The 25,476-nt window shown below is 45.3% G+C and overlaps 8 protein-coding genes across 8 annotated transcripts; 5 read left to right on the top strand and 3 right to left on the bottom strand.

Annotated features, from left to right (window-relative positions):
* The first annotated feature begins 763 nt into the window (after window positions 1-763).
* F4813DRAFT_335107 (EF-hand) lies at window positions 764-2,028 on the top strand. Its single transcript, XM_049241183.1, has 6 exons — window positions 764-935; window positions 996-1,052; window positions 1,114-1,129; window positions 1,205-1,333; window positions 1,434-1,643; window positions 1,697-2,028. Exons 1-6 carry the CDS (start codon window positions 933-935, stop codon window positions 1,762-1,764), a joined length of 483 nt encoding a protein of 160 aa, XP_049101457.1. The 5' UTR covers window positions 764-932; the 3' UTR covers window positions 1,765-2,028.
* F4813DRAFT_401536 (ankyrin repeat-containing domain protein) lies at window positions 1,866-7,802 on the bottom strand (the record flags this gene model as incomplete). The annotated part of the gene is made up of 8 exons (XM_049248421.1): window positions 1,866-2,284; window positions 2,343-6,556; window positions 6,624-6,738; window positions 6,793-7,035; window positions 7,086-7,151; window positions 7,208-7,261; window positions 7,321-7,540; window positions 7,591-7,802. The coding sequence occupies 8 exons, from the start codon at window positions 7,800-7,802 to the stop codon at window positions 2,012-2,014; spliced, it is 5,397 nt and encodes a 1,798-aa protein (XP_049101456.1). The 3' UTR covers window positions 1,866-2,011.
* Window positions 7,803-8,119: 317 nt separating this feature from the next.
* F4813DRAFT_353126 (uncharacterized protein) lies at window positions 8,120-9,275 on the bottom strand. Its single transcript, XM_049242594.1, has one exon. It carries the CDS (start codon window positions 9,129-9,131, stop codon window positions 8,280-8,282), a length of 852 nt encoding a protein of 283 aa, XP_049101455.1. The 5' UTR covers window positions 9,132-9,275; the 3' UTR covers window positions 8,120-8,279.
* A 1,767-nt stretch (window positions 9,276-11,042) lies between these two features.
* F4813DRAFT_335096 (subtilisin-like protein) lies at window positions 11,043-13,416 on the top strand. The gene is made up of 4 exons (XM_049241182.1): window positions 11,043-11,394; window positions 11,474-11,987; window positions 12,044-12,574; window positions 12,635-13,416. The coding sequence occupies exons 2-4, from the start codon at window positions 11,508-11,510 to the stop codon at window positions 13,298-13,300; spliced, it is 1,677 nt and encodes a 558-aa protein (XP_049101454.1). The 5' UTR covers window positions 11,043-11,394; window positions 11,474-11,507; the 3' UTR covers window positions 13,301-13,416.
* Window positions 13,417-13,484: 68 nt separating this feature from the next.
* Window positions 13,485-14,923, bottom strand: F4813DRAFT_335083 (uncharacterized protein). The gene is made up of 2 exons (XM_049241181.1): window positions 13,856-14,923; window positions 13,485-13,801 (listed from the first exon to the last, which is right to left on the bottom strand). The coding sequence occupies exons 1-2, from the start codon at window positions 14,553-14,555 to the stop codon at window positions 13,692-13,694; spliced, it is 810 nt and encodes a 269-aa protein (XP_049101453.1). The 5' UTR covers window positions 14,556-14,923; the 3' UTR covers window positions 13,485-13,691.
* Window positions 14,924-16,447: 1,524 nt separating this feature from the next.
* On the top strand, window positions 16,448-18,473 carry F4813DRAFT_401535 (voltage-dependent anion channel-domain-containing protein; the record flags this gene model as incomplete). The annotated part of the gene is made up of 4 exons (XM_049248420.1): window positions 16,448-16,530; window positions 17,134-17,271; window positions 17,335-17,942; window positions 17,995-18,473. 4 exons carry the CDS (start codon window positions 16,448-16,450, stop codon window positions 18,471-18,473), a joined length of 1,308 nt encoding a protein of 435 aa, XP_049101452.1.
* Window positions 18,474-18,766: 293 nt separating this feature from the next.
* On the top strand, window positions 18,767-21,240 carry F4813DRAFT_353121 (RCC1/BLIP-II). The gene has a single exon (XM_049242593.1). It carries the CDS (start codon window positions 19,029-19,031, stop codon window positions 20,811-20,813), a length of 1,785 nt encoding a protein of 594 aa, XP_049101451.1. The 5' UTR covers window positions 18,767-19,028; the 3' UTR covers window positions 20,814-21,240.
* Window positions 21,241-21,247: 7 nt separating this feature from the next.
* Window positions 21,248-25,270, top strand: F4813DRAFT_353119 (glycoside hydrolase family 2 protein). Its single transcript, XM_049242592.1, has 5 exons — window positions 21,248-22,208; window positions 22,361-22,383; window positions 22,434-22,980; window positions 23,036-23,087; window positions 23,143-25,270. Exons 1-5 carry the CDS (start codon window positions 21,597-21,599, stop codon window positions 25,053-25,055), a joined length of 3,147 nt encoding a protein of 1,048 aa, XP_049101450.1. The 5' UTR covers window positions 21,248-21,596; the 3' UTR covers window positions 25,056-25,270.
* Window positions 25,271-25,476: the final 206 nt, after the last annotated feature.

The following is a 25,476-nucleotide window of genomic DNA, read 5'->3' as shown; positions in this document are numbered from 1 at the left end:
TCATTCGCCCGATTGATAGTCGTCTACCTATATCTACTTGGGTCGGGGCTGTGTCGGTATGTTCCGGATTAGTTCATTCTCATCTCTTATCTTAGCTCATCTTACCTACTAGCTACTTTAAATAAGGCTCTTATAATTAGGATGCGAGATACTTGAGTGTTACCGAGATGGGAATGACTTGCTGAAAGTATATCCCCTGGGATAGTTAGTCAATTTTTGAAGTTGGCAGGAAGTGGACTAAGAAGCAAAGAAATAACTTCGCTGTTCCACGAATAACTTTATTCTAGCTGCGTGAGCCTACGGCTATATTACATACCAACAGTGGTTTTTGTTCTATATGTCTCATCCAGAAAGCATCGCTTAGGTACACTTTGCATTAATAAAAAAGTGTTGGTCTGACACCGGTAGAACCTCTAGATCGTCTAATTGTGACCGTCTTTTATTACTCTACCTAAAGCTTATCGTGGATACCATGCCGTTCTAACCATCTTCATGGAACTCAAACAACTCTATCGGTACCTCGGCATATTGCCCCTAGCCTTACGACAACTGTGGATTTAATCACTATCGTGGCGCGAGGAAGTTAACAAGGTACATAGGTAGATACCCCTCATCAGAAATGCTACTTAGAAATGTGGCTGGATCTGCTATACCCGGATAGCTGGAATATATCACGGACCGTGCCACCCTTGTGCTGATCACGCAGTTGGCGAATATTTCTTGGCTCTGGAACAGGAATTTGTTTCATCCAAATCATTATTATCCGTGCGTTACCGATTTCTATAAATTTTATGTATGCCCACCGTGAGCCTCATTACCATTGTCATATTATTTCCCTTTAACGATCACCGAATCATCACGACTATATCGAGTATATCTTGAACTTTAACTTACTCAAGTTATATATTAAAGATCCAATTCAGAAATCCAACATGGTAAACCTTTTACGATCATTAAAGAAGCGTTTGGCGAAACCCCGCTAACCCGACGAGTAGGCTCGACAACTGTCACCGGAGGAAATTCAAGTCTTCAAAGAGCTCTTTGACTCATATGTGAGTATAGGGCCTTATGAGATGTGAGAAATACTTTAGTTTTAATCTAATCTCATTCTAGGACACGGATAAGGGCGGTTAGTACTTGAAGCTCATCAGAATGATGAATTCTGGCTATCATGTATGGACTACTGTCTTCTAACTATTGCCAGGTAACATAAGTGTGGAGGAATTTGCGAAAGTAATGTCTCAGAGTCCCGGAAAGCAGCCAACACCAGACGAAGTACAGCAAATCATCAGAGAGGTTGATCTCGACGGTGATGGAACTATCAACTTCAATGGTAAGTTTCATTATTCGCTAATTTATTATAATACCGCCTACGAAACATGAATACGAAGGGAAGACGAATAAGTCATATTCGGAAAGCTAATGCGCAATAGAGTTCATCACGATGATGACAGGCCAGACGTACCCCCCAGTAGACGAAAAGATCGACTACGCTAAAGCATGGAAGCAATTTGAGCCCTCCCTCAAGGGCTCAATTACACAAAGCCAATTCCGGCAACTCGTAGCGGGATTAGGAGAGCCTATCGGCGACGTTGAGATTGATCAAATAATTAATAACGTAGATGGAGAAGGCAAAATCACTTGTGAGTTTAGCCTTCATTCAACTGTAGACATGCCTCGGCTAACTGATATCCAGTCCAAGAGTTTGAAACTTTCATGAAGAATAGGAGTATAGTGGATGAGATCGTGAAGGGCTATCAGTGATCAGCTTGATGTAATGCCGCAGATGGCTAAAAGTGATGATTTGATGCATGGTATTGATGGTCCGAAGGTTATCTTTCGGCGGCATTATTATCAATGCTCTTGTAGAAGGGAGAAAATCCACGCACCCGGCAAGCCTCCTGTATCCGATGCTACTTTATCATAGCCTTTATGAAAATATAGATCATTGGAAACACAAGGCCGAACCCACCGACACTGCTAACGGAAAACTTTACTTAACTAGACTAGTTTAATCCTCTTCACCCGAACCACTTGCCTCCTCTTCTTTGGTATCTTCTGAACTTTCTTCGCTGTTATCAATGCTTGATTCAGTGACTGACGATGTCTCTGATTGGTCGTCCTCGTCCGCGTTGGACTCCGATATTGCGTCGTATTCTGGCCCCCTCTCCTCAAATTCATGGTCGTGCTTATACTCATGGACAATATCCAAATGGACATAGCATTTCTGACAGAGTATATAGCTGAAGCAAGTCTTGCACGCGTAACACAAACCCTTAACTTTCTAGAGGCTATTTAGCTGACCCATCTATTATGTCATATTTAATCACGGGGATACTTACCAGAAAACAACTATCGCACCAAGCAGCATCGTGTACATGGGCCGCTCTTGGGAGTCCTGGTTGGTTTTCTTCGTTCGGGGTTGGAATATCTTCCGATGATTGCCCCTGATCTTCTTTTTCAAGCCCATTTTTTAAGAGGTCAATAACTCCAGGATCGGCTCCAAAATAGGAGGCCATTTCAAGCGGAGTCCAGAGTTCATTGCCAACCGGGCACTGAATAGATCGATCAGCGTGTTGCTCTAATAGTGCCCTAGTTACCCCAATGGTGTCCTCGGCATCGTTGGCATTATCCTCAAATAGCCAATTGCCTCCCCCCTTGGCGACCCAACAGAGAGGCGTCCACCCGTCTATGTCCCTTTGGTCCACATCTACTTGAGGATTAAGTTCTATGATATGTTTGATAACCTCTAAGCCACCGACCTGGGCAGCCCAATGCAAGACACCACGATGAAGCTTGTCTTTTGCTTCGATATCAGCTTTTGCTTCGACAAGGATCCGGAAATTAGCAATACTATGAAGCGCAGCGAAATGAATTGGTCTCCGGCCTAAGGCATCCTCGCTATTAACGGAAACTCCTTTTTCTAATAGTAACTGGACAATACTTGATTTCATTCCCAGGGCGGCGGCTGCTACTGGGCTCCCAACGTAATAGCTCTTAGCATTTACATTCGCGCCTCGGTCGATGAGATACTTGATCAATCTTTCTGGGTCTTCCTTTTTACTATCGTCCCACGGGAGGCATGCTCTCATTAGGGGCGTGCCATAGCCTGATACTGCCATTGTTTCTATATCGGCTCCGAAATCAAGTAGTTGCTTTGCGATTTCGAAATATGAGTAACCGCAGGCTTCATGAATAGGGGAATCTGCGGCGGTAGGATCTAACCCTCTCATATTAGGGTCAGCGCCTTGCCCAAGGAGGTACGATACGATTGTCTCCTTGCTGGCTTTCGCCAAGGCTGTTCGACCCATGTTGTCCTGTGAATTTATGTTCGAGCCTCCTCGAACAAATAGTTGTATGGGTTTCAATTCATTTTCGAAAGCCGCCAAGCCTAGTGCAGTCTCACCTGCGTTGTCGACTTGGTCTATGTCTATTCGCGTACGGAACTCCATCAAGGCTTGAAGGCAGCCGCCTTCGATCCCATCGATCCCATCAATCGCGAGGTGAAGTGGGTTGAGACCAATAGACTCCTTGTGATTCAAGTTTGCTCCGTAAGAAGCTAATAGAGTTATTGTCTCTGGATGGTTGTAGAATGCAGCAAAAGATATCGCTGTATATCCAACCCAGTTAGTTGCTGTTCGATCAACTTCGATTTCAGTGTCGGCCTTATGTTCCAGGAGAACTTTGACAGAAGCTGTCCACCCTTTAGATGCAAGGAACATCAGTTGTGTAAGGCCACTATCATTTTTGAGATTAAGATCATTGGTTTTCTCTACCAGAAGCTGAGTAATAGGCGTACTTGAAGAGGCAACATGGAGAGGAATTAGGCCTTGGGTTGTTTGGACGTTCACATCTGCGCCTCTCTCGAGTAATAATTTCACCAGACCTTCGTCTTGATTCCGTACTGCCTCGTATATTGGTGTTCTTCCATCAACATCCGCGAGATTAACGTCGGGCTCATACTCTAGGAGACACCTAGCAAGGTCTTCAAACTGATTTCTGATTGCGATAAGTAATGGGGTAGCTTTCTGCTCATCTGTAGCGTTGATATTCACGTTATATTTAACCAGAAGCCTTGTGAGGCCGATCCGCTGTTCGGTTGTAAAAGGTAAAGTTCGATTTACCACGCCATGTAAAAGCGGTGACTTAAGAAGCGGGTTATTAGGGTCGGCGCCGTGTTCCAGTAGTAATTGGCATATCTGCACACTCCCATTGGCGACAGCATGATGCATAGATGTACCCTTTCCTATTCCACTTGGAGTATCCGGATCAACACCATGATTAAGCAATGCCTCAACACACCTCTCATTTCTATGCTTTGCGGCTATTTCAATCGGCTTCATACCACCAGGGTCCGGTTTATTTGGATCCGTTCCGAGTTCGAGGAGTTTTTGTACCGCTGTTGGACGTCCCCATCCGCAAGAAAAGCACAAAGGAGATGGCCTAGGAGTGCCACCGTCGTAAATGCTATGTTCTAGAATTTCCCTATTTTCTTTGGCAAGAAATTCTATTATTTCGACATGGCCTCCTAAAATGGCCGACGTCAGTGAATTCCCATCGAAAGAGCCAGAGTTAATGTCAGCTCCGTGCGTGACTAAAACTCTGACTGTTTTGAGGTGCCCAGATGATGATGCAACCCGTAGAAGGTCCATCGAAGAGTCGCCTGTAAGCGGGCTATTGCAGTCGATTGGACACCCCTTTGATAGCAAGGTTTCCGCAAGCTGATCAAAGTTTAACCTCGCTGCTCTATACAATAACGACGGTCCCCATTCGCTAATAGTATCATAAGAATCGAGTTCGAGGTAATTAATAAGATCGATTACCAGCTGCTCTTGACCACTTGGACCTGCTGCTTCAATAAAACGCAAGATGGCATCTTGGTCCCATGTTTTCGACCTGACGAGCTTTTGAACCTCTTTCACGTGGCCGTTGAGAGCTGCTTCAAGTATCCCCGCTTCCAAGTCTTCGTCACTTTCTGGCCGAACCTCCAGGCACCCAAGACTGGCAAGTGGTGGAAAGGGGGTTTTCCAGCAATTATCACTCACAGTGACAGGGCGTGTGAAAATCCAGAAAGCCTCTGGCCAACGTCTTAATCCAACTTCTTGGAAGAGTTGATCTAACTTTCCGATCTTTTCCAAACGATCTTGGATTCGCATATAGTGATGAAACCAGTATTCAACCGCATAGGAAAACAAATCACGAGAATCATCTAATATTATAATAGATGGGTCATTTTCCGCATGTCTGTCGATAAACTCGACATATCGTTCTTGAATACTAGGTCGTGAGAGGTAAGCTAGACAAGTAGTAGCAATTTGATGATGAGCATCGGCGGCAATCTCATGCCAGATATAGGTTGGTCCTTCTTCTGCTTTGGGTGTCATGAATATGTCTCTTATACGAAGGTTAGACACATGAATTTCATTGTTATCAATCCTGATAATACCAGCCAGCCAAGCAAGCCAGCTATAGTAATCTGGGAAGATCACTTCTATGTCTGTCTTTTCGAGTAGACTAGCAGATCCCCCATCCTGTTCACGACTGATAAATACTACCGTGGCGAGTTCCCAGATAGACAATGGCTTGGTTGAGTAGAGAATCCAGGATAGTATTAGTAGCAGCAGTGGCTTATCGGAAATGTTTCGGAGTATACGATCTATAATCAATTCGGGAGGAGTATTGGCCGTTATGTCATCTGTTGGTCTGAGAAAGTCATCCGGTGCAGCGTTCCTATTCAACGCTGTTCTTCGCACCAATTGCTCTTGGATTATCGAACGTGCTAGGAAATCAATATCATCGAACCACGAAGGAATTTCCCACGAAATATGATCGAAGTCGTATGATTGGGGCAGATCCTCGCTTATTTGCTGCCTCTTTTCTGTGTCCTGCAAAGAATCGAGTTGAATATCATCAGATGTAGGCGCTAAGCTAAGATCGAGGCTTCGCCATTCTGATAACTCATCACTTAGATTATCGGCTCGACTGGTTACAAATACTTTCCATGTCTTTTCATTAATAACCACAGCACGGGAGACATATTGAATAAACGCTTTCCGAGAGTTCGCATCGCACTCATCAAAGTCGTTGATGACAATACGAATGCCATCGAATCTCAATAGAGCCTGTTCGAGCCAATATATAAGGTCGTTTTCGGTCCAGGCTCGTTCAGTGTCCAGAAACTTTAAAGTCATTACTGAAGATCTCGGACTTGGGTGATGGCAGACAATCTGGGCCAGAAATGTAAAGAGCATCTGGGACAACCGGTTTCGCCTTATGTCTTGACGATCAAAGGTGAAGTAAAGTGTAACATGTGTCATAGCCGTTGGTGCTATTATCGCATCCAGCTGATAAAATACCTGCTCCGCAGTTTCTTGAATGTTTTCAATGCCATGCGCGTAGAGTAGCTGGCCACTGCGGTTATCAAACCATTCTCTATAAGTAGAATAGCCACGAAGCTGAGCCTTTAGGTTGCAGTCTGTGCGAAACGGTTCAACAGCCGTTGCGAGAGACACCAGGGTGTGTTCATGATCAAAGAGCCGTGGGACAAATTTTGTTACTGCGCCAAGTATTAGTGCCTATCTGCATTATAGGATGCCTATGAAAAGTCTGGCAGTCTGTCGTACCCCGTTCAAAGTTGCGAAATAGGTTGCCCAGTATTAAGCCAAAGTTACTTTGTGTATTTTCGTGTATACGCGTTTCGAATGGTGTCCCTAAAGTTAGGGTAAATGTATTAAAATACTGTTAGATATTAGAGAACAAACCCGCAATTTTATCCAGGTATATACTTCTGACCTCATGAACCCCGCTAGAAATCTGCATAGTAGTATAAATACTGATGAGTCGCGTACGAAGAAGCACTTTGGATGATATGAAAGAGCCGTTGATTTCGACGATAGCAGCGGCGAGCCCGGGTAGCGCAGCTGTTGACGGACGGAGAGGAATTTCAAGCTCAGGCGGTGATGTGAAAAGAAGCCGACTTAGACTATCCTGCATTCCCGTCAGGCTCTTACATCGGTGTGGGCAGTGGCTCAGAACCTTGATGGGTTAGATATATGACTAGAGATGAAGTATCCAGGGTTAATCACCAGCATTCGAGTATGATCTAAGATTTCTATCCAGGAGCCTAAGGCCTGAGAAGCTTGGGATAGTGCCTATGGGCGTCGTCGTTAGGGATGGAATCGCGGGCCAATATATAGAACCGACTCACATCTTTGACGATGATCCCTCCGATATCAAAGGCTACGAACATTACAACACGTTTCTAATAAAGTTAGTCGATGAGCTTCAAGGTTCGGATATTGTTTTACGCCGTATACTTACGACCTCATCGTTCCGCTGCCCTGCGATACTATCTAGAAGTTCTAGAGATAGTCTTCGAATAACACGACGACATTGGAGGCTGCGAACAACCTCATTTGGATCGTATTCGAAACGAAATAACCTAACATTAAGATTTGCGGAACGCGTATAATCTAAGAGCCATTTTGGCAAGGTGTCAAGCTGCTGGTAGAGATCGAATAGCCGAGGAATGAATATAATGCTATACGTCAAATCAATGGCATATTCTTCATAGCGCCGATGTGTACACACTCAATATATGTTATTCCCTCTTTTGGGCTTGTAGTTTGCGAATCCGGCTGATCAGGGTTTGGCCCGGGCGTTGACCACTGGAGTGATAGCCCCTCATGTCGAGGCACAGATACTTTTCCCTGCACACTCTCACTACCACGGACTGTGCTGACATTAGAATGTAAGTCGGGTCCTGGAGAAGTTGAATTCATAACTGGTTTCTCGGCAGCCATAACTGAGGAAGAGGAAGATGCTGTCACCGTGCATAGATTTGAGACGACATATCCATATTGTTAGCTGTGATTCAACGCAGCCTTCCCCAGTGGTGGTCTAAAATTCAGAGATATGTTATGGAGGGTAGACACTAAAGCGTGGGGCATGTGGCTTCGCCGAATGTGTACAAGTCAGAGTTGGGGGCAGAAAATCTGCCAGGCTCCTAAGGACCAACGATCGTACCTCAGCTTTGTTGCTCGACGTACTCGCACGGTATGATCTGTTCTGAAACACAATCACACATGCAAGATTATATTTTCTGTGAATAATATAGAAAGGCTTCGAGAAGATTTTATAAACAAGAAGCTATAATAGTTACGATGTTATAATTCGGCTAATAAGTCGATGAGTTTTTATTTCCAATGTTAATTCCTCATTTTACATGCAAGATCCCTCCTAAGTCACCTAACCTAGGTAGATATTTCATACACCACCTCCTAGCCCTTCTTGACCACGTCGTCCAGCAAATGGTGAAATACAACATCAGATAACTTTCTTAGATCAACCGATGCAAGATTCTCTACAGGATATCCATCTTTGTTTAGGTTGTTCGTCGGCTTCTTCTCAGGATCGAAGAGGATAGGATCATCGCTGCTTCTTGAGCCAAATAAATTCTCCAGTTCAGTTTTCCAATCCGCCTCTACATGGATTTCCGCGGTACATTGGAATTCGTTATTATCTTCTCTCTTTAGAAGTATAGCGGTTCGAAGGAATGACGGGATTCCCGTTTTCGTTGATCTGTTCTCATGTAAGATCCAGCTAACTCCGATCTCATTGCCAAAATCGTCGCATGCTGTAGACCCATTCAAGGTTGTTGCATCACTGGTGTCGCGAGAAATCACTTTCTCCCATTTCAGAGCGCCACCTAACTCCCCTCCGAACTGAATACCTGCATTAATTTCATTGCTACGAGTTGTCGACTCTTGTTGAATCGTCGGTAGCATAAGAAAGTGACCAAATGGGGAAAGGCTGTGAATTCTTGGAGCAACTTCTTCTTGCACCGAGCTACCAAAATTCAAGGAAATTGTCGCAGCTGTTATACGGCGCCCAGGCTTCACGGCGTTGAAACTAAAATCATAAACAAGTAATGTAGCAAACTCGTTAGAGTCGGGGTCCAGGAATCCGTGAACGACTTCTCGAGACTTGCAGCGGATAGCGACAGCTCCGCGCCGTTCAGTGACAGTTTCTCGCTGATATCGTCGCGATGGATTGGGATCGTTGCGAAAATGATAACCACTACCTTCGTCTCCGACCTCGTCTAGATATATGTCAAACGAAGCGTCGTCCATTCTAATCCTTTTGTAACTACCCAGGTACCCAATTATTAATGAGATATGCTAACGGATAATTTAGGTTGGATTGAAGATGGTGTCTGTGCCAATGTTTTGAAAAGCGTTTTTAGCGAATCCTTCGTACCGGAGGGTAGCCAAAGACGTGTCAGCTGAAACGTATTTTCAATAAAATTCCCCAAGCCACGTTTACCTAGTTTTATATATACCAGGTACCTATCTAGGTAGGCTATACTTATATCGAGGTATATCATGTCAAGTAACGTATTCCCCTTTTACCTTATAGGTCTTCATCTAGGCTAGTAACCATTTTACGCCTTAAGTTGCCTATAAAAGCCTCTTAACATTTGAACTAAATTTCTCTCCGAAGCTTCATTCACATTCCACCATAGCTTATCTCTTATGCCTTGCTGGCTGCTGATAGCTGATCCGCCTGAAATCCATATAAACACCTGTGAAATATCTTCAACCCCTGTTCAAATCTATACTCTTTTCAATCGTAGCGCCATTTTTACAGTATGAGGGGTAGAAAGCTGAAATGTTTGATGAAATATGTATAGACAGTGCGAGCTTTGCACCAATGATATCTTTCTCATATCTTCCTAAATTAAGGGAGTTGCGCTGAGTTACCTAAGGCATTAGGAGTAGCTGAGAATTTCGTCAACCTGCCAATTAGATGGACCGATTAGGCGCCACCCAGCTATCGCTTCTAGGGTGAGTGATACATGACCATTTCCGAATAACTAACCGAACCCTAAGTCGTGGGGTGAGATTGAGTTAACAGGGCTGAGTTGTTGAGCCTCTCTCAATTCAACCCCTCAGCCTCTATTCGTTCATATAACTCATATACACTACTTCATCAACGATACCGTCTATAAATGCTACGTGCTATAAAGTGTAACTACTATGAATTTCATCCACGAACATCCAGAGGACGATGAAAATGGCTATTCGACAGATAGCGACTCGGGTAGGGAAAGCTCCGGAGATGAGGAAGAGCATCTTGTTACTTCCTATGCCGTATCAGCAGAAAGGCTACTTAAGAGTATCTTAAAAGATATATCTGAAGGGGTTGAAGGCTTAAGTAAAAAAGAGGACTACCAGAATCTCATACGAGATGGGATATCGGCAGGGCGTCTCACCGAGCTCGCCGCGGACTATACTAACCGCACTGTACTGCATGATTTAGCCAGTCGAAAAGATGATATTCCCGACCTCTCAAGATTACAGGGTTTACTCGAGTTCCTCGTACAACATCCTAGCAATTTATTAGCTGAGAAGAATCAGAGTGGCGGCCATACACCACTACATATAGCGATAATAGAAGGAAAGGAGGATTTTGTAAAGTTAATTTGCGGTGCACACCCCAATATTGATTCCATTCTCTCGATACCAGACCACCTTGGGAAAAACTGTCTTCACGTGGGTGTCGAGCAGGAAGTAGAATTCCTCGATTACCTCGTTGGAATAGCTGGGGCACAGACGTTGAGTGCCAAAGACAGCAAGGGGAATACACCACTCCATCTAGCTGTGGAGTACGGGCACTGCAAGCCTAATCAGCTTCGAGTGGTGAAAGCTATCGTGGCGAAATGCGATGACATTATGAGGTTTTCCGAAGAATCCTACGAGTCTAATGATTCATGCGCGCTGACGTATAATAACAATCACTTGTCTCCATACCTCTATCATATCACAACCCGCGAAGCAGCCGAGGTGGAAAGGAGAAGAAGAAGAGAAGCCAAAAAGGCAAAGGCAGACAAAACCATAATTGAACGAAAGAAAACGCCGGTTTCTTCCAGGAAAGATGGACGGGCGAAGAATAGGGTCGCTCCGCCAGTTGCTCGTTCAGTTCCTTCAGATCCCAGTCAGGAGGCGCCAAGAGATCCTCGAAATAAGCCCACTATATCGGCCAATCTTGACTTCAATGAGGATTTTGGAAGGGACTCCTACGACATGAAGGACAACGCTATGCAGGCGACGGATCCCTTATCCTCAACTATACAAGGCCATCAGCTTAATGTCAGCAATTCAGTACAAGGACACAACAGTAAACCATCTAACCACGACTTATTTACGAGGTCAGAATTGAAGAAACGTAACTCAGGCCTAAAGCCGTCAAGTAAAGAGACTAGAGATGTCCGTCAATTGAAGCCGACCAAAGAATCTGCGGAAGAAATTAGGCATTTCCTTAAGTACCACTACCTTCGGAACCGCAGTCATGATTCTGCTATAGAGATCATATACGATCGAAAAAGCTCGCTAGGTAAGAAACCATGGCGCCTTTTAAGAGGTTAATATTTATTTTCCGATTCAGAAAGCTAATCTAGTTCAATAACAGATAGGCAAATTTATTTTGACCTCTCAGGATACACTACTATGACGCGACGTCGATTAATGACGGCACTTAAGCATGTTAGGTTCGATGATATTCTACAGCATGTAGAAGTGCCACATATAACTATTGAAGGTAATGACTCCTTGCCAAACACCCCTAAACTTCGTGAGTATTCGGCAAAAACGGAGTTAGGCGGCAACGGACGTGCGGATCTAGTGTTTATATTTAGATGGCTACGAAGCAAGGGTGTACAAACAATAATCCAGGTCATTGTCGACGACTTAGGGTCTACAGCCCACGGAGATGAATCAATTGAAAAAGCACTCAGTGGCTTTGGGGTTGAGATTTGGAATTGGAAGAAGAGGGACTTATGCTCCGAGGTAATCATCAACGCAGCGCCAAATGTGCAAGTCGTATATCTATACTGGAGTGGAAATAACGCCATTCTACGGGGTTGGTGTGACGAAGGTGGTTTGAAGAAATTGAAAGGGTTGCGGAAAATCCATATTCATGGCCAGCAGGTAAGTTGAGATATGGTACCAGATGCAGTTTAGCATGATAATTAACAGGCTCTAAGGGCTTTGACTCTTACTCTCGCACTGAGTCTAATCTCGAGTACTTCAAAAGTCGGATGATCACGACGAACCCAAATATCGAAATAACATGGGACGGACTGCAAGCTGTAAGAGAGCCACAGGCAGCCAGAGCCGCTCTCCCACAACTGCCTCGCCAGCCTGCCCAAGATCACTGGATTAAGTGTATGACTGAATTCAGAAGGTTTCTCTTTCAGGCAGAAGCCAATTTCAATAAGAGCCAGAATGTGGTAGTCGAAGACAAGATTGACGAACCAGTAAAGGTGGCGCTAATTGACGATGGTATTAACATTAATGAATTGGAATGTTATCCGGTAGGTGGGAGGAGTTTCTGCCCGAGAACAGAGGACAAGGCTTTCAATTATCCGTATTATGTTTCGAGCAGTGGCCACGGCACAGCTATGGCGAGCCTTATATATAGGATATGTCCACGAGCACAGCTCTATGTCCTGAAACTAGCGGACCATGTAGGTCGTGACGGGAGTCGTCAGATCACAGCTAAGAGTGCTGCACGGGTATGTCTGCACCCGCGAGCATATTCATATCGTAGTGGCAAATATTGCTGACTTTCCTAGGCAATCAGCGAAGCCGTAAGGATGCAAGTCCATATCATCTCAATGTCTTGGACTATCGACCCCCCTAAAGACGAGAAAACACGAATTGAACTAGAAAGTGCGATTGGCGAGGCAGTGAAGAAGAAAATTCTCCTTTTCTGCTCAGCAAGCGATGGCGGAGCAAAAGAAGACCACAGCTACCCTTGGATAGCAGCTCGTGACAGGATTTTCAGAATCGGAGGGGCACACGCATCAGGCCGAACAGATGATGAAGTCGGCAGTACAAGTCAAATAAATTTTACATTCCCCGGGAATGATGTTGCCCTGGAAGGCGTCGGTTTAAACCAAGAAGTGAAGTATCGAACCGGTTCTTCGGTTGCTACAGCACTTGCTGCTGGTCTCGCCGCTCTAATACTTTACTGCGTTCAAATCCGAATACTGCGTGGGAGTAAGGAGGATGCCGAAGTATATAAATCCTACTTTAGACAATTAACGGATCACGACCAAATGGTGAAGGTATTCAGGAGAAGCATCGGGGTTACAGAGGAAAGTAATTATAAGTATATCGCAGTATGGGATACGTTCGAAAAGCCTATCAAGCTGAGCAAGGAAAAGGATCCAGAAAGATGGATTGACCTAATTGCTAGGGTTGGTGAAGAGCTTTGTATGAAAATTTCAACTTCATAAATCCTACTCGAAGTAGATAGCTTAGACTAGATCGCCAAATGCCACCTAGGTACCTACCTACCTAAACTAATATATGCTTCGTTAGATACTACGTTAGGCATATACATCAAAATCAGTATCCATTGGTCACCGATATAAAGGGATAGAGATGTAAAAATATTAGGCGAGGAAAGAACAATAAATCACTATAATAATAGTTAGGGAATAATAAGCTAACCTAGTAGAATTTAAAGGGAAAGCTCTGATCCAGCCACTCATCCAGCCGATTCCCTTTTAGTAAACGACTGTACCGAAGCTTCATAAAGTGACATCCACTTCCCCTGCAACCCTGCTCCTCACTCAGAACACCCATAACACCAGCACCAAGACCTTTCTAGGTGATACCTCTGACTTACTTCTTCTGGATGCTTTGGAGGTATGTGAAGATGCCGTCAATTCTCAAGTTCTGGTTCTCCTTGTAGCCCGGCACGTATCGGTCACCCCACGGCTGCAACTGGGTGTCTAGGTAGGCATAGTTAGCACTGATATCAAATTCACCCGTTGGATAAGTCTTACCCCAAGTGACATCCGGCTTCCTAGCACAGATAGCAGTGAAGGTTTCGTTGGTCGCCTGAATCAAATCGAAGTTGGGGTATTCTGCAACGATGCTCTGCCACGTCTGGTTGCTGACACCTCGCTCCGGGCCGTTGTAGTCTATAGCAATGCCCTGACTAGTCACAAATACCTCGGGCTCCTTGTAGTATCCGATCGTGCGGGTCGTGTGCAATGCAATGGCGTCGAATACCAGCTGGATACGGCGGTGGTCCCAGTTCTCATCTCCGTACTTCTTGAGGAACTCTGTCGAAGCGATGGCTCCGTCAATCTCAAATCTCTTGTCCGAAGAGGTGACTGGAGAGTCTGGGGTTTGGTCCCAGCCAAGATCATGTAGAATGGCAGCCACGGCTTGTACTTCAATGTCGACGGTGTTCAGAAGCGTCTCGTTATTGGCAATGATTTGAGATCCAAAGAGCCAGGCGCGAAGCTGGTGCTTGTAGGTAGCGTCATCGCTGTGGTTACGAGCGAACTCCCTTGCAAGACGGACGATAGGCGTGTCAATAACGGTAAGTCCCGCTATCGTGGTGTTCGGGTAAGGAACGTTTCCTAGAACGGGTATACCACGTGGCCTGAATGTTGGTGCGTATGGGTAAAAGGGGGCTGTGGCGCCAAGGCCAGCCAAGCTGGTGAGAAGCAGGAGGACGTTCTGAGTGAATTGCATATTGGCGGTTGATGCGAAGACGAGTTTGTTACCGGATCGACTTGTTACTAGTTGTTACTGACCTGATGATCTATCTAATTCAAGAAACGACGACCTTGATGACCTATATATATACACTTTTCGAATTATTGACTCCGGCATGACGGACATTATTCATAACTCCATGTCAACCTGTCAACGGCTTCTAGAACTCCTCACGTAGTCATGCGAGTAGCCATGTTGTTGGCCGACCAGGAACGAATCTATCACACCAACTTTTGAGAATCTCGAAAGCGAATTGTATTGGACAGAAATCCGATGACATAGTAAGAAGAGACATGAATGCTGTAAGGGCGTCTAAAGTTAGTAAGTGAAGAAGAGCTGAGAGAGGGCAGCAAGGCTCACCATCTGATTGGTGCGGGATATGTTCTATCTCCAATCGCGCCTATAGGTAACATTTATATTACTAGTGTGACCCCGCCGGAGATATTTGACAGCTTGCCAGATGTAACTTACCTTATGCCCGACCATTTCGCGGACGAGGGTACGGTTCCGGAGGTTGGCAAAGGCTTACCATCAACAGCGACGCTGTGCTGTATAGAACTTACTAAGGACCAATAGACGATCCCTGCTCAGAAGCGCATATACAGTAATGCTCCCCAACACACTGGGTTGATGCTGATTGTAGCACCTAGTATTGCAGAGAGCCAAAGTAGCAGTTTGCAACTCAATACGGATTAGTGGTATATTGATCTCGATCAAGCTTCCTAATATATACCATATCCCTTGGCTGCATCGAAGTCCCTGCATGACATCTCTAGGCATAAGGCTCACCGCGTAAATGATTGGCAAGACGATATCCACCTGGCATGGTCCAAAAAGCTTAACGTCCTAGATGCACGATGCGAATTTCGGCCACCGTAAATAGCAGCTACAAAGTCTACGATATCTTGCGTGCTCCTTGCGTGCTCCTACCTACCAGATCTATACTCGAATCGATTGGCGTGGCAAACCTTTTTTCTTTTGCCTATACAGTAAAAACTCTCTTATAGCTTTTATTTTTGGGGTAAAGCAGCAATCTCCAAATTGACCCCTCGAAAATACCGCCATCGCAAAAGTCCATGGTGGATTCCACCAAAGCCAGTCTGTAGTATCTTTTAGTGAAGCTTCTCTCACTTGGATTCCAACCCCTTTCTAGTTATCTTCTAAGGCTTCATTATAGTGCCATTATAAGGTATATATATAGATTTCTAGCTTGCTATATAGACATAGAGTCTAACAGATAGGATAATGTAAAATGCTATCTCGAGGGAAGATTCCTAACCTTCCTAACCAGTATGTACTTGTTTTATTGTATCTGGTTGGTCCGATATCGTGCCCCAACGGAATTACCTGTAGTGTCTACCGTAGTCCCAAGAGCGTCACCGCGAGAGCCAAGACTTCGAATTCGTAAGGAGGCTTGGGGATTCAGCGCGAGTTACGTATAGTAACATGTTGAGCCACATTCTAGCAAATAGAAGTAGACCTTAACCACCTACCTTATGCCACTACCCCCTAGAGAAAAGGATATTCAATATTCTTAGACCCATCAAAATGAGCCTGATCGACAACAAGCTACTCTAGGTCAACATGAAAGAACTCAAATTCCCTTCACATACTACTTCACATACTACTTCCTGGCGTTTTGAGCCTCGATATGTTGAGCTTTTCATCTAATACCCTGGTCGAAAGAAGTGATTCCTGTTCCAATTAAGAAAGTCGCCAATCTGTTCGTTTATGCCAAACGAATAGTGCTTAGTCTATAATATAAATATCTCCAGCATGACCAGTCTCGTAATATTTACATCAGCGTGCGTATCCATCACGTACTCTGTGGCAGTGCGCTAACAGCCTAGTTCTCCATATTAGTAGATATGCCTATACTCAACCTCATCGGCTCTGGACCTCTAAGAATAATTGGTTCTAAATCAGCCTCTCACCTTGAATTTGTCACGTCGTACGTGTCTTGGACGGCAGTGTATCTTGGCCATCGTGGATCCCTTACGCATTTAGGTCACTTTTTAGCCTTGGTATCGAGATGGATCCTACTGTTTTAAGGAAGGTATACACGCTAGAGGCGCGTCATTGCAATGTGATGTATCATCGCCTCCTTTGATCTTCAAGTTCTGGGTCTCGGTCTTGGATCTGGGGTTCTTGGCATCCAACAGTTTCAGTTCGGAGCTGCTTCATTTCCTTAGGTAGATGATTAGCCCCATAATCTAGAATTATTGCTACCTCACAAAGACGAATATTATTTTATGATAGTGTAAGATATATTGAAAGGACTACTCCTAGAATCTATATAATCACCAAGCCATCGCTATTTCATTCTTCTCTATTCTAAGCTTATCCTTGTGTTCGATTTAATTTTGGAGCCGTATTGCGTTGTATCACGGGCGTTACTCTGAACTATGGACAAAAATATCGCTCTAGCCTCAGATAAAAATACCCCTTTTCTTACAGTTAATTCGCCATTGTTTGCCAAATCACTTGAGAAGCCCACATCTGGACCAAGCGCCAAATATGAGATCGACGAGAAAGACATAAGTTTCAGCGCGAGCGGGACTCGGGCAAACTCCCCAGACGCTTCCATACATGATGGCAAGGAAAGTCATGATATCGAGAAGACCGAGGTTGGCCTTGGCGGCATCGATATATACGATCCGAATCGCCCGAGGATCAAGTTTTCTCAAAGGCTGTAAGAAACAATCGTTAGCCCGGATCAAAATTGACATAGTTTACTAATCATTGAGTAAATTAGAGCTCACTTCACTTGGGCCTGGTTTACTTTATCTATGAGCACCGGAGGCCTAGCACTCTTGATTTACGCTCAACCTCACCAATTCCCCGGACTTCGACAAATCGGATTCGTTGTATATATCACGAACATCGTGATATTTTTTGGTATAGTCGCCGCTATGATCATGAGATTTGTTCTACATAAAGGCACCTTCAAGACGTCTATTACCCATTCTCGAGAGGCATTCTTCGTGCCGACGGTTTTTCTCGCTATAGCAACTATTATCACAGGTACTCAACGCTACGCTATTCCCGAAGAAACCACATCTGCAGTATGGTTTATCTCCGTTCTGTTTTGGGGATACGTGGCAGGTTCGCTATTTGTCGCGATAGCACAATATTCCTACATATTCAGAACTCACCAGCTCGGTCTCCAGACTATGATGCCAACTTGGATCTTACCAATATTTCCCATCATGCTCTCAGGCACAATCGCATCAGTTATTGCGGAAACTCAACCCCAGATGAACGCAATTCCAATTATCGTGGTTGGGTTGACGTGTCAGGGCTTAGGATTGTCCGTGGCATTTATGATGTATGCTCATATGGTAGGACGTTTAATGTCACGAGGTAAGCTTGCTATATCGATTAATCCAAGAGACTATTAGCTAAAGCACTTTAGGCATGCCAAACCGCGAACACCGAGCGGGTTTGTTTATGAACGTTGGCCCACCGGCATTTACAGCCCTGGCAATTATCGGTATGGCGAACGGTCTGCCTGATAACCTGGATATCAACGTGGGCATGGTGCTTGATATGAAAATTATTAGGCCTATAGCAGTCGTGGGTGCCATATTTCTATGGGCGCTCTCCCTATGGTGGTTTGGTATTGCGGTAGTGTCGGTCATCATGTCGCCGCCTCAATATTTCCACCTTAATTGGTGGGCGATGGCCTTTCCAAATACAGGCTTCACATTGGCTACGATTTCTATCGGAAATGAGCTCCAGCATGAAGGCATCCGCTGGTTTGCGACAGGAATGTCTATCTGCCTACTCGTTACATATTGCGTTGTGCTTTACAATCTGGTCCGAGCTGTTATCATTCAGGATATCATGTATCCAGGTCGCGACGAGGATGTATTGGACACTACGGACAACTAAGGGGGTTGATTGGCACCTCCTATAATGCAAATACGGACCGTTAAGAATATGAATATTGGAGAAGTGGTTAGATTGGAAGTTGAATATTAGAAGAAGTTAGCTCACGGAGAAAAGGCGAAGATATGATATTAGACTTGGAGGGCATAGAATCATAATACTGGTTATAAGGGTATACACTCATGCATCAACTAGCGTTAGGTACATATAGCTGCAACCTTTCATAAATCTAACTTGCATTATGATCTAACTCGCATTATGCAAATATTAGCTGCCACATTAGCTGCCGACATGAAGTGGGGCGACCTCGTCCCCGGTTCGCGCATGATGTATTATTTTACGTGGGCTTTGATTGGATGACCTCATCATTTCTCTCTATTCCCTCCGCTTTGTGATTGAGTCTCGAGTCTCTCAACACCGTCAACGCCGCCAACTCGCCTCCTGCACATGCTTTAGCTAGCAGTCAATTGACGATGGTTTACCAGACCTAGCTGATATCGATCTGAATTATTACCAGAGACCTATTATACACATTCCGCACGTCGACTGCCGCTGACCATGGCTATCGTCCGACGAATCGCATTGCGCCAGAGATTCCTTTTATACCGCCACCCGAATTCCACAAACCATCTCACTCGTCAATGGACTAGATTAGTTAGCACCGAAAGAGGAGATAATGATGCAGGGCGCAAGCGTGGGAGTGCAGGAAAGTTTCTGGGTGGAATGTTGGTAGTCCTTGCGGCTGGAAGTGCAGTTGTTCTATATCCGTCTTTCACCAAAGAACCCCCAAAGCCACAACAAGCCGTCATTGAGTACGAGAAGTCCCGACCGCCTAGTGAGTCTAAAGAAGAAAACCGGGATATAATAAGTAGTCAACATCTCCAAGTCAAGAAGAGTTGGGAACACCCGGGCGTTTATGCATGGGGTTCCAACTCAGGTCGAGTAGCTGCACCCGATTCAGCTGACAGCGTTATAAAGACGCCACGAAGGATACCATATTTCGACGGGATGCTCCTACGAGATATGAAGCTAGATCGCGACTTTGGGGCGGCGATTACCGAGAAAGGCGACCTTGTGCAGTGGGGTGTGGCTTTCTCAAAAGCCAACCCAACTCCTGCGGAAACGCTGAGAGGCAAAGATCTTGTCAAGATCGAAATATCGCGTGACCGTATAATTGCCTTGGGAAAGAACGGAACTGTCTACTCAGTGCCTGTAGCGAGAGCCGATCAGACTTCTGGCGAGAAGTCACATCAGACGTCCTGGTTCTCCTTTTGGTCCAGCCCGGAAACTGTTAATTATCGACAGCTTAAGCCTAAGAATCTCAGTTGGGGTGAAAGCATTGTCGACATTGCCAGTGGTCTAGAGCATACTCTACTCTTAACATCTAAGGGGCGCGTCTTCTCTGCTGCTTCCAGCACGTCTGATTTTCCCTCTAAAGGACAGATGGGTATACCGGGCTTAACTTGGGCAACTCGACCAAAAGGGCCTTACGACGAGCCACATGAAATTCTTAGTTTAAAGGGGTTTAAAATTGGAAAAGTTGCCGCTGGTGACTACCATTCCTTAGCACTCAACGACGACGGACATGTCTTCGTCTTCGGTGACAATACTTCTGGTCAGTTAGGTTTCGAAGTGGAACCCCAGTTCCCTTTTATTGATGCTCCGATTCCTTTACCATTTACCAAAATTTACAGCGGTTCGGGACAACAACCGCGTGTGACGTCAATTGCAGCCGGCGGTGCAAATTCATTCTTTACGGTGGATGCGAAGCGAGTTGCCGGGCAAAGAGAGGACGCCAATTCTATCAAGGACATAGGCCGAGTTACCGCCGATACTTGGGCTTGTGGCTCTGGTATTTGGGGCAGCTTAGGTACGGGTAAATGGACACATGTTTCACTCGGCCCTTCCAAGATCAAATCGCTCTCTGGAATTTTTGAGTGGGATGAAAAGACGGATTCAGTTGTCCCAATCCGCCTAGCCCGATTAAGCGCTGGTAGTACTCACGTAGCAGCAGTGATGGACAATGTTACTTCAGTTGATGCATCTGATATCAGCTCGTATAATGATACAAACTGGGGTGCAGATGTAATGTTTTGGGGTGGCAACGAGCATTACCAGCTAGGGACAGGAAAGCGGAACAACGCCGCCTTGCCAACTTACATCGGACCCCTAGATGGTGGGGAGGGTGACGCAGAGAAAGGACGACAGGGCGAACAACACAGATTTCAGATCACACCTCGAACAACAGTTAAGATCGGCGAGGGCGGCTCGGGAAGAAAAGTCAGCATTGAGCAGCGGGTAGAGTGTGGACGTTTCGTGACAGCTGTATATTCCGGAGCATAAAAGTCGTTTATAGGGACTTCTATGGATTTACCCCTTGGTGTATATTAAATCATTGTCAAATGGGATAGGCGGTTGGCTGGAATCATGGACTTGGATTAGAGATGCTTGGCATGAGCACGAGGTCCTTTGATCATTCTGGATCTATATTGATACCCCCTTCTCAATCTATTCACACATGTAGTTATACATAACATTCATTTTACAATATCCCTGCTTGGGTTTCTCGCATTTGGCCCTTCTTTAAATGGTCTCTCAAATGTCAGCTCGGGTCGAACTCCAACCGAGCGCGCGATTAGTTCACAGGGCTCACACAGATATGTTATCGACCGAGTCGTTATATATGTAGATACGTTTCAATGCTTTTGCTAAACGAATGTCACGCTAGGTAATAGATTGTTTTTATGATTCGTGTCGTGTTGAAGGTTCCCCGCACCGAATCTGTCAACTCCGGGGCGGTATTGTACCTTGATCGGCCCCTATTTAATTTAGATATTGTCCATTATTCAATAATCTTGCATTGCAGTTTAATGGCTTCCTGTCAGTAAGTCACGAGATCGGCTCTTGTCCCGAAATCCCCGCCAGTTTCCCCTCACCACTCGTCGAGGAGATTAAAACATCAACTAGAAGCCACGCTGAGCGTCTTAGGTACCTAGTTATCGACGTTGTAGATGGTTATCCGATGAGTTGCTATATAAGGCCAACTGGACTATAATCCTTTGATATTCTCAATTGTTGTTATGGTAGTCCTCTTACCCAGGAATAAGACTGAGATACCACCTTTCGATGGCCATGCCTGGAAAGATTCACCCAGCATCGCAGCCAGATTGGAACAATCTCACCGTTATTCATAAGAATACCCTTCCTCCTCGGGCCAATTTCCACATATATAACACGATACAGGATGCATTAGATTATGACAGCACTAAATCCAACACTTACTCCCTCTCGGGGACTTGGAAATTCAAGCTCGCCGAAAACCCATTCGAGGGCCCCGGGGGATTCGAGGATCCGACCTTCAACACAGCAGAATGGGACAACATAACAGTGCCTAGCATGTGGCAGTTAAACGGCTACGGAAAAGGACCTCACTACACCAATGTTAATTTCCCTATCCCTGTAGACCCGCCTAATGTTCCACTCGACGAAAATGAGACTGGATTCTACGTCAGGAAATTCACAGTCCCTGAGAATCTCACTGGCTTACAGCTGAGACTAAGGTTCGAGGGAGTAGATTCTGCCTTCCACGTCTGGGTGAACGGAAAAGAAGTGGGATACCATCAGGGGTCGCGGAACCCAACCGAGTTCGATGTCACGGATGTAATTCATCAGGAAGGTGAAAATACTATCGCAGTTCGAGTTTATCAATATTGCGATGGTACTTACATTGAGGATCAGGTAAGATATATCATTACGAAGTCTCTTAGTCCAGTCAACCAAGGATAATGAAAATGTCCTCTCATTTAGTTCCGTCTCAAATCAAGTATTTCTTTTTTCTTTTCATGTATAAGAAATTGAGTCCTACATTTCTGACACGCCTTGCTTGATAGGATCAATGGAGGATGAGCGGAATGTAAGTTCAAAAAACTCCCTAGGCGCTGTGATAAACTAACTGGTAATAAGCTATCGCGATGTTCACCTTCTTGGCTTTCCATCAGAGTCGCGTGTTGAGAACCTGTTCATACAGACAAAGTTAGACAACCAGTACATCAATGCCGATCTAAAAGTCCGGGTAGATATCACCGGGTCTGGTAAGCTTCAAGTCGATCTTTGGGACCCATCTAAGAGCAAAGTCATTGCTACGGAGACAAGAATTGTATCTCAGGGACGCGCCGAGTTCTCTCTCCCAATACAAAATCCTTCGAAATGGACGGCAGAAACACCGATACTTTATTACCTTATTGTCTCTTTGAATGATACCAGCTTCGTTGCTCATCGCGTGGGGTTCCGACAGGTAGAAATGAAAGATGGCCTAATCAAAGTCAATGGCCGCCGAATTGTCCTCAAAGGCGCTAATCGACATGAACATCATCCTAGACTTGGGCGTGCTGTTCCATTTGAATTCATGAAGAAGGACCTTATCCTCATGAAAACTCATAATATCAATGCCATTCGGACCTGTCACCAACCAAGCGATGTTCGTCTATATGACTTAGCTGACGAACTGGGAGTAGGTTATCTACCTCATAATGTCTTCATGTCCCTACTATCTCTAACAAGAACAGTTCTGGGTTATGGACGAAGCTGATCTTGAATGTCACGGATTCGAGTCAATATGTACGTTAATACCCACTTTCTAAATTATAGACGATATTAATATAGATCCATATAGGCGATGCCGCACTATCTCCTACTAATAGATCACTTCCGTTCCGCGAGCGACAGCTTCTCACCCGGACAGACGCAGCTAAATGGACAACGGATAATCCCGCTTGGGAACATGCCTATGTAGATCGCGCGAAACAGTTAGTTTATCGCGACCAACTTCACCCCTCTGTTATCATTTGGTCTCTAGGAAACGAAGCCTTCTTTGGCCGAAACTTTAAGTCTATGTATAATTGGATCAAATCATATGATGACAGCCGACCCATCCATTATGAGGCCGATATCTACGCCGAGACTATGGACATGTATTCAACAATGTACCCGCCGATAGAAACCATCATTGAGTTTGCCAAGGATGAATCTAAGAGCAAGCCCCTTGTCCTATGCGAGTTCATTCACGCAATGGGTAATGGACCAGGTAACATTAAGGAGTACATCGACGCTTTTTACGAACATCCAAAGCTTCAGGGCGGCTTTGTATGGGAATGGGCGAACCATGGTCTCCTTACCAGAGATAAGGAATCCAGTGATGAATTCTATGCTTACGGTGGGGATTTCGGTGACGAGCCTAATGATAGCAACTTCATCATGGACGGGGTGTTACACTCTGACCACACACCAACCCCTGGATTAATTGAATATAAAAAGGCGATAGAACCTATAAAAGTTGTTGGCTACGCGTCGCAGACAGCCACGGTCGTAAATCGATACGACTTCATTACTCTTGATCATCTCGGATGTATTTACGTGATCTTGGATGAGGGCAGACCAACCTCTTACACCGGGAGTATCGAACTTCCATCTGGTATAGAACCTGGTCAAACTGCTGAACTGGCACTCCCATCTCTACCCACTGATTTAATTGGAGAAGGGATATTGCAACTATTCTTTTATCAGCGCGCTGCAACTCCATCCCTCCCAGCCGGATTCGAAATCGCCTTCGAAGAGATCCCACTCAATAGCCCCTCACTTCCTCTCGCTCCTCAGCTTCAGTCTACAGACAAAGTGACTATTACAGAAACATCGACTCTTTGGATAATTTCTAGCCCGGCTGCATCATGGAATTTCTCGCCGGTTCATGGAAAACTACGATCCTTCGCAAAGAATCACACCGAGCTCCTAGCCGTGAGCCCGGAGTTTACCGCTTACCGGGCACCTACGGATAATGATGCGCCACAAGATGGGCGCGACTGGAAGAATAGGCTTTTACACCTCGCTAAGTGCCAGGCGCGCAGCTGCACGTGGGATATTGAAGCCAATGGGCACGCCGTCGTGGTTCGAGTACAGCAGCGATTCGCTCCACCTGTCCTTTCGTGGTCCATTGATTTAGACATCGCGTACACGTTTTACGCATCGGGTGCGCTCGTCATACGTGTGAAGGGCAAACCGAAAGGGTTGAATTTGCCTCGTACGTTACCGCGCATAGGACTCACCATAGAGCTACCGAGAGAATGGGCCAGAGGAAATAAAGATGCGGCAGCGGTAACTTGGTACGGACGCGGCCCAGGCGAGAGTTACAGGGACAAGAAGCTGTCACAGCGTGTAGGCGTGTATCAAGTCGCCGCAGTATCCGAGCTCTGGACCGACTACGAGTACCCGCAAGAAGGCAGCAATAGGACGGACACGCGGTGGGTAAAGTTTACGCATGCTGGCGGCGAATCTATCACGGCTTCCTTCTCGGATCAGGGTGATGCTGGAAGTAAGCGGAAGCTGTTTGATTTCAACGCGTCGCATTACCGAGTCGCAGACGTAGAGGCGGCGAAGCATCCCTATGAATTACAGAGGAAGAAGACGGATAACGTAGTCCTTAGACTAGATGCAGCACACCATGGATTAGGAAGCGGCTCCTGTGGACCTAGTACCAGGGATGAATACTCGTTATTGACAGAGGACTTTGAGTTTGAAGTGGTATTGGCATAGGGACTTTTTAAGGCCCCCATATTCAATCAATAGGTATCGTCTCTTTAAACTTCTTAAAATATCATCACAGGTATCTTCACCTTAAAGACGATTTATTAATTTCGACGTATATGCCTGAGTGTATGAGTACCTCCTAAAACTGGCCAGATACGTCGGGTTCACTCAACACTCATGATAGGATATGCAGTTCTCTGTCTGATACAGATCCTTCCGTCATAAGCCGAGTACTATTAACCTACGTCGTTTGATTGGCGAGTGTGGACATGCATGCCCAGGTACCTAAGTATGAAGCACAAAAGCGCCCCCATATTGCAGCACATAGGGCTCTTCCACACAACTGTGCGTTACCGTTGTAGTGCAATTATATTCCACAGGAACCCCTCTCATCTATCCTTGAAGTAGCAAGATATATGACAAGCCG

This window comes from Daldinia decipiens (assembly GCF_022478715.1).
Source record: "Daldinia decipiens strain CBS 113046 unplaced genomic scaffold F4813scaffold_9, whole genome shotgun sequence".
Taxonomy (NCBI): domain Eukaryota; kingdom Fungi; phylum Ascomycota; class Sordariomycetes; order Xylariales; family Hypoxylaceae; genus Daldinia; species Daldinia decipiens.
This window is presented reverse-complemented; position numbering and strand designations above follow the sequence as displayed.